At 37.6% G+C, this 7502-nt stretch overlaps 2 protein-coding genes across 3 annotated transcripts in view; one reads left to right on the forward strand and one right to left on the reverse strand.

Annotated features, from left to right (window-relative positions):
- Window positions 1-710: 710 nt before the first annotated feature.
- Window positions 711-4767, forward strand: sftpbb (surfactant protein Bb). Its single transcript, XM_014017320.1, has 11 exons — window positions 711-946; window positions 1148-1176; window positions 1259-1333; window positions 1534-1656; window positions 1741-1869; window positions 1972-2052; window positions 2135-2318; window positions 3529-3671; window positions 3836-3916; window positions 4075-4185; window positions 4317-4767. Exons 1-11 carry the CDS (start codon window positions 892-894, stop codon window positions 4353-4355), a joined length of 1050 nt encoding a protein of 349 aa, XP_013872774.1. The 5' UTR covers window positions 711-891; the 3' UTR covers window positions 4356-4767.
- Window positions 4768-4806: 39 nt separating this feature from the next.
- The window catches only part of usp39 (ubiquitin specific peptidase 39), a 5404-nt gene continuing 2708 nt past the window's right edge, over window positions 4807-7502 (reverse strand). The window contains exons 7-13 of one of the 2 annotated variants that reach the window (XM_014017318.1): window positions 7095-7175; window positions 6855-6922; window positions 6325-6513; window positions 6044-6186; window positions 5757-5892; window positions 5448-5534; window positions 4807-5042 (exon numbers count right to left, since the gene is read on the reverse strand). In XM_014017318.1, the coding sequence (XP_013872772.1) occupies window positions 4992-5042; window positions 5448-5534; window positions 5757-5892; window positions 6044-6186; window positions 6325-6513; window positions 6855-6922; window positions 7095-7175 (755 nt within the window). In that variant the 3' untranslated portion in view covers window positions 4807-4991. The remainder of the gene's footprint in view (window positions 5043-5447; window positions 5535-5756; window positions 5893-6043; window positions 6187-6324; window positions 6514-6854; window positions 6923-7094; window positions 7176-7502) is intronic. The other variant, XM_014017319.1, reaches the window with a different exon arrangement.

Here is a 7502-nt window from a genome sequence, read left to right on the forward strand (position 1 = left end):
AACTGGTAAAATTGCCCTAACCATGATGGTACTGTAGTATTGCATGTGTACGCAAGAGGGCGCTACGGGACGGGTTCCTGGTGTGGAAATTTAGAAATATTAAAGCGCATGCGCACAACGTTCCGACAGCGGGACAAGCTTTCTTTCCGGTGGACCTCCCAACCAAAGACTTATAAAGGCTAGATAAGTCATCTCCGCTGTTTGCCAATGGGACGGCGGCCATCTTGGTACGGAGAGCTCGCCCACTCTTAACATGAATGTGTGTGGTGCATGTACTTTTTAAATAACCATGACTTGGTCAATTTTGATCGGATTGTCAAACGAATTTTTTTGTTGTTGTAAATGTGAGACATGTTCTTATAAAATGGCATACTTATAATGGACATTCATATAACAATTACGTTATTATGATAAGTAAAGTAATATCAATATATACACAGAATACATTTAGGTTGACTTTTACAGGAATTTACAAATAAAAATATAAAGCAAAATTATACACAAGTTTTATACAATTATACAAGTCAAAAAATAGTACAACTAGCAGTGGTAATTAATATGAAAGAACCCTGTTTTATAAATGTTATATTTTTGTCCCTAGACATGCAAATATCAGCCTTTATAATTCTTTTACATAATAAAATAGTGCCTATGGCACACGAAAATCCGATCAAAATTGGCCAAGTCATGGTTATTTAAACAGTAAAAGCACCACACACATTCATTTTAAGAGTGGGCCACCTCTCCGTCCCAAGATGGCCGCCGTGTGAGGACGCCGTGCCGTAGACTCTAATCTGTTTTCTAGTTTGTATATTTATGTCTATGCTCCCAACATCAACACGGATGTTTTGATTCGACAGCCGCRCCTCATTCCCAGGACCACCGTCAGCCATGTTGGCATCTGCAGGCTTCGTGTTGGTGATTTTAGCCGCAGTCTTGTTGTCAGGTAAGATAAGGAAAATATTTACCCGTTTGTCCAGTCGTCGTATTTTTTCTCCACTGACTGTAATTTATTTTGTATAATCCCTGGCTAACTCAAAGGACAGGCTATATGCTGCTATATGCTAATTACTTGAAGTTATATTATGCATATATTCATGGTATTTTCTGTCCCTGTCTGCATCCTGTATCTGTGATTTCACTGAAGGAGACTCCAGATTTATTGCTGAACCCCTGGTAAGTACTGAAGTGGTGGTGATCACAGTGTTTTAATTATAATAATGTGAATATTGTCTCACAGTGTACTCTTCTTTACCAGACGCTGGATGTGTGTCCAGAATGCAGACAGATCATCCAGCTGTCAGCCAACATGATTTTCAGCAGTGATGCTAAAGTAAGAAAGTGCACAGCTTTACCTTTACTTACAAAACGGGTTCGTATTGTAAGGACGCAAGGAACTAAAAGGATAAAAAGCAGCATTGTGTAGGCTTGAATTAATTTTCATGTTTTTAATCTAACAGAACATGTTTTTGTTAACAAAWATGTGCACCTTTCACAAAATGTTTTTGCTTTTGTTTGTTTGTTTGTTTGCAGGTCACTGTATTTAAAACCTTGCACGCTTTGTGTCAGAGGCTTCCCAAAGAGCAGGCTTCAGAATGTGAGTCACAGGTGAAAACATACCTGCCAAAATTCCTGCGGCAATCACCTGACCAACAGGTATGATGTTAGTTTTGTTTTTTACATTCAGGTGGTTGATTTGTGACTTCTTTTTAATAACATTTATTTATTTATCTTTTTTAGAAACCAGATGAGATCTGTGAAATTTTCACACTCTGTGCCTCCCATAAGATGAGCGAGCTGCAGAAACTTCACCATGTCACCAACGTTGATGTGCCCGGTGCTGCGTTTAGTTCTGCGTCTAAGAACAAAGTACGTTTATGAGAAAGCAGAAGTGAAACAGAAAACAGTGGAAGTGAAATTTTGCGGTGCGTTATTCACAAGCCACCTGTGTGACCCGTTCCTCTTTTTTAGGAGTCTTTAAATCCAATTTGCCCCTTGTGTCTGATGGTTATCAAGAAGCTGGAATCGCTGCTGCCTAAAAACATGACTGAGGTGACTTTTCAGGTCAAACACAATCTCTTACAGTAATGCCCGTCACTTCCTGGCAGACCGTCTTCTCTGTTTTGCCCTGCAGGAGGCTTTAATGAAGCTCATGGGAGAAGTCTGTGACCTGATACCTAAAAGCTACAAAGAGGAATGCGATGATTTTGTCGACAAATACGGCACGGAGATCGTTGAATTCCTTTTATCGTCGGCTGCGCCTCACACCATCTGTACCCTTCTGCACCTGTGCTTGTTTGAGACCCGGCCAGTTCCAGGTCCGTCCAGCAAAGAACTTCCCTTGTTTTACCCTTTACTCTAAATCTGTGTTCTAAAGTTATATTTACAAACCATGAGTCTAACTTCTTCTGGGCTGTGAACTGAAACTCTCTTTTCAGCAATGACATGCCACAGTCATATGTCAAACTGTCCCTGCAAGACACTGAACCCCACTGCCTCCACTGTGTGTCCCACCAGTGTATCAATGTGATTTGAAGAACTTGAAGGAAATTTTGTAACTGGTTGAATGTTAGATCCAGTGTTATATTTTTATACATTCTGATTTTTGCAGCCATAAGGTTTAAAACCGAGAATGAGAGTTGGTGTTTTATCGATGTGTTTCTGTCTGTATGAACAAGCAGCCTGAGCTCGGTTTTTATTTTTTTTTACATTCAGAGAAGATGAAGGTCATTTTACTGTGAGGCCTGATGAGTGTGTGCTGCTGGAGCTGATTGGAGTGAGAAGAGATTCAGCTGTTTTCTGATATATTATTCAGACTTCCATGTATTGATCATGATTTCCCTTCACACCGATTAGTCTCTATAGGATGATTTGTACGTGTTAGCTTTGTAGAGCCATAAGTGCTGTGTGAATGGGTCAGTGAGGGCAGACTGTAGTGTAAAGCACTTTGAGTATCCTGGTTGGATAGAAAGGCACTATGAAAGTACAGTCCATTTACCATTTTCACCATTTATCACAGTTTTTAGGTGTTGAATGCATTGAAATAGTTTTTTTCAGCTCTGCAAAGTTTGTTTTACTAAAATGTACAGATATTTTAAAGATACTGAGTCTCTGAACCCATAGGTTTTTATATAATTGCTAATGTGTCACAATATATTAAGATTAGTTCATAATTTGGCAAATGAACAAAGTTGTCATTGCTTTGGATAAAGCATTGTAATTGCTCCTTGGTAATAACCAAGGATGAGACACTTTAATAAAATTGATTTAATTGGCATATTTTATCAAAACACCTCAAATATTGTCTAGTCCTATTAAACTGGTGGAGATACAGTATGTATACATTTATTTTTAATGGAGACAAATGTTTCTGTAACAGCATACAGCATGAACTCATCTGCTTAGATTAGCTTTACTTGCCTGATCCAGGCTTGAGCCAGAGTTTTATAGAATTAACAGGATTTTAGCCTCAGGCAGCTACTATAATGTCTTTTATTGTCACTGTGTTAATCACCCGCTGGTTTCCAGATGTGCGTCCACCATCAGACTGTGAGTCGTGTCAAACGCTGGCTGCGCTGAGCCGCCTGTACCTGGGCCTCAACACCACCGAGCCTCAGACCTCAGCTTTCCTCCGATCTGTGTGCCTCAATCATCCAAAAGCCGTGCCCAAGGTTCTCATTCCTTACATCTGTCAATTTCTAAAATAAGTAATGATGCATTGTTTTAAGTTCAGTGCATGAAAATACTGTATGACAGAATGATGGTATTTTTACAGTGTCATTTTTAAATGTCGTTTGTTTTTAGAATTGAACACAATTTTAAACTCTTGTTTCAGTGCGAGGCTTTCACCAGAATCTATGGCTTACAGCTGCAGAGGGTTTTGGGAAACCAAATGGACGTTCCACATGTTTGTGAAGTAAGAATACGCTAAAAGTTAAACATATTTTACATGTACAAAATCTGTCAACTTTTGCATCCCAGAAAACAAATTCCTTATATAGTTTACTATCACTTTAACAGAGAAATCCAGGAAATTAAAGAATGCATTGGGATATTTTGTCTCCTGTCCTACAGAGAGCTGATTTGTGTGTTTCATCGAAGCAGCTGGAGCCATTGGGAAAGAATCCCTGTACTTGGGGGCCGAGCTACTGGTGCAAAGACCTGGAAACTGCCCAAAAGTGCGGCGTAAGTCAAGTTTATTTAGTTTTTCCTGAATAAATTATAGATCAGGTTTGTATCATGCACATTAGCACTTATTGAAGAAGCATTTTGAGTCTTTAGACCTATAATTTAAGTTTTATGTTTTGAACTTTCAGAATCAAGTCTTCTGTGAGAAACACATTTGGAAGAAATAAAATCCTGCAAAGCTCAACAATGTGATCTTATTGGTGCACTGATCCATGGTAAAATATTTGATAAATGTAAGGCACTAATCAATCTTTTTGTGTTGGGAGAAATCACCCATTAACCATCGTATTCCAGCTAATAAAGCATAAATGTTCATAAATATTCATTTTGCATGAGATTTAATCTGCAACATCAATCCCTGATGGTTTTCTTTAGTGCACAATAACAATGTGAATATTGATATTATGAATGTGAAAACAAAAAAGCAAAACGTCCAAGAGTCAGCCCTGAGAGGAACTGAGTGTTTATTACAGGCACTTTAAATTACTGTTTTTTTTTTTTTTCTGCATTGTTCTAGTTTTATGTGTAATAATATGCTGTTATTGCAAATGATCATTTCAAAATAAAATTTTGATTGAATATTTGTGTTAAAAATATTCTTCCACACAAACAGACATGTGTCCTGAAAGTGATTTATTTAGAAAACCCCACATGATAAAAAGAACATGGAGACTGTTACACTTCTTTGCTTTATGTGGCTATAAAGACAGCCTTGACACCCATCCCCCAGTGTCTAAAAACTTCATAGAAACATGAAATTACAAATCTGCAAGCCATTCAAAGTGAGACATGTCTTGACTCACTTACTCCCCCGTGTGGCTGTTTGTGTCACTACTTCCTTGTCTCTTCCAGATCTGTCAGAAAATGGAAGGAAATAAAATGTAGTTAGCAAATCTGTGAGGTCTTGTCAAAAACTAATTTACTTTAATTCATTTAAATTGCACAATGATCTTGTTCAGGATTTCTCTCTCTTTTTTTTTTGTAATTATATTAACATTTCAGCCCTCAGATGAAGGAATACTATTTTAGGACTTTACAGAAGTCTTTTAAAGAAATCTTTCAGTTTAGAAATAATTGATATTTAGTCAGCACGCAACTAATAAATGCACATAAATCTTTCATGCCGTAATCAAATRTTGCCATTAATCCTTTCAGGTCGAAAGAATTAAAAAAAGACATTCAAATGTGCTGTGAAAATCGACAGAAAAGCTCAATAAAAATGTATATGTTCTAACAAAGAAGCTACGAGGCAGACGTACCTGGATGTAAGCTTCTGACAGTGTGATCATCTGGGGAAGAATGTCGATCACCTGCAGATCCTGCATCTCATACCACTTCCCTGTACCCTGTTTTAATAACCAACAGTCATTAAAGTCTACAAACATATATTAATGAAACTAAACTAAATGTATTTCTTATAGACAGAAAATACAGAACAAAATGACTATTTTCTAATTTTTCTACTTAAAACTATACAAATGCTGATCTAAAATTGGCCCAAAGCTTTAAAAGTGTATTTTTCCTTGACTTCCAACAACACTGTTAGAAATTTTTAGACCGCAGCTTACGTGATGCAGAACGTGTATTCTGTACGATCCCTCGGTGGGTTTCCCATCATGCACAACGTTTGCAACAAGGTCGTAAGAAGTGTTCTTCTCTGTAGCTTGAGCTTCTTCTGTCAGATACTCAGAAAGGTCCACGTTTCTGCGGCAGCAAAGAAAGTGACAAAGCAGTTCATATTATAGTGAGACGTGCACCTTCAAAGGCAAAGACATCCTAAAAGAGTTCTCTACTTTATGACAAGAATAGACACTTGGGGGGGAAAAGTGCGTTTGTTTTTATGACGAGCGCTTACGTGATTGGAAAATTGACAATCGTTGGGTTTTTTTCCACAAAGAAGTTGTTCTTAGTGAATCTTTTGATGCAAAAGATGAGGTAAGGTGGCAGCTTGGTCAACTGGAACCTTTTGAGAAAATTCTCTTTGTAGGTTTTGTATTCCTGAATGCAAAGTACAAAAATATAAAGTMAGAAATAAATTCTTAGTAGCTTTCGAAACATAAGATGTGGGCACACTTAAAACTAGCTGTGTGTTCATTGTTGAGCGGGTAGGATAACAGGTTGTTTAAAACACGTTACCTTTTCTGTATTGCCAGTGAACTTGCCCAGGATGTTGAAGAGTGGAACCTGTGGGATTATAAGCTGCTCCTTCTCATCCTTGTACAGAGGAGCTGTCGGGAGGTCAAGGGTCAGAAACAGGAAGGTGGACTCCGACATCTGCTCCTGGTACTCCTCTGTCAGGAGCATCGCTTCTTTTTCTTCTGGTGTCTGAAAGGTTTTGAAGCAGATAATTTTAAAATAGAAAATRGCTACAGATAAACAAAGACCCACTGTCATGAGGACAATAAATAAAATGAATATAAAAAATTGCAGTTGAAAGCTCTACACATATTTGCACTTCCAAGTTATTCATTTTTTACTCAATGAAAAGTAGCCATGTGTAGTCCTGTTGAAACAGAACAAATGAAACTTGCACAAAAACACTTGACATTTTATTACAAATTCTAATTATTGGTTATCAAAAATCTGTTTTGCTTTGAGGATTCTTTGGAYAAGATATATTAAATTTAGTTTTGATTTTTTTTTCTCACGAGAAAAAGAAAGCTCACCAAGTCTGGATGAGGGAGTTTCTTGGAGAAGATCCGCATGGAGCCTTGAAATGCTTTTGTGATTATTGCTATTAGGTTGAAGAGAAACAAGAAACGACTTGTTAACTCTCAAAACTTAAGTTGCAAAATTAATTTAATCTTAAAGATAAAAAAACACAAATATTATTGCAATTAAACAACTTCTGAGAATAACATTGGCATTTTTAAAATATATTTTATATTATTTTCAATACGTCTTACACTCACATGGCTTTTTCTTTGTGCCTCCAAGAGCACCGTGAAGAGCGTTCAGGAACCACGTCATAAAGTCTACCGCATCACCTGCAAAAAAGAAGAGATTACCATAGGCTACGTTCACACTGCAGGTCTTATTGCTCAGTTCCGATTTTTTGAAAAAATCCGATCTTTTTGTGTGAATGTTCACATTACATTTTAAACGTGACCTGCATCAGACCCGTGTGAACGCAACACAGCACTGATGTGACACGCATGCGCAGTAAAAGACGTGACGTCTCATCAGCCGGCTTGTTTGTTTACAGACCTAGCATGGATGCTACATTTTACATATCGAATCCGATTAAATAATTATCTGACCTGCTTCTTTAGTTCAGTGTTTATATCTGAACCTGCCTCTGACCGGGATGCTCC

This window comes from Austrofundulus limnaeus, unplaced genomic scaffold (assembly GCF_001266775.1).
Source record: "Austrofundulus limnaeus strain Quisiro unplaced genomic scaffold, Austrofundulus_limnaeus-1.0 Scaffold166, whole genome shotgun sequence".
NCBI lineage: Eukaryota > Metazoa > Chordata > Actinopteri > Cyprinodontiformes > Rivulidae > Austrofundulus > Austrofundulus limnaeus.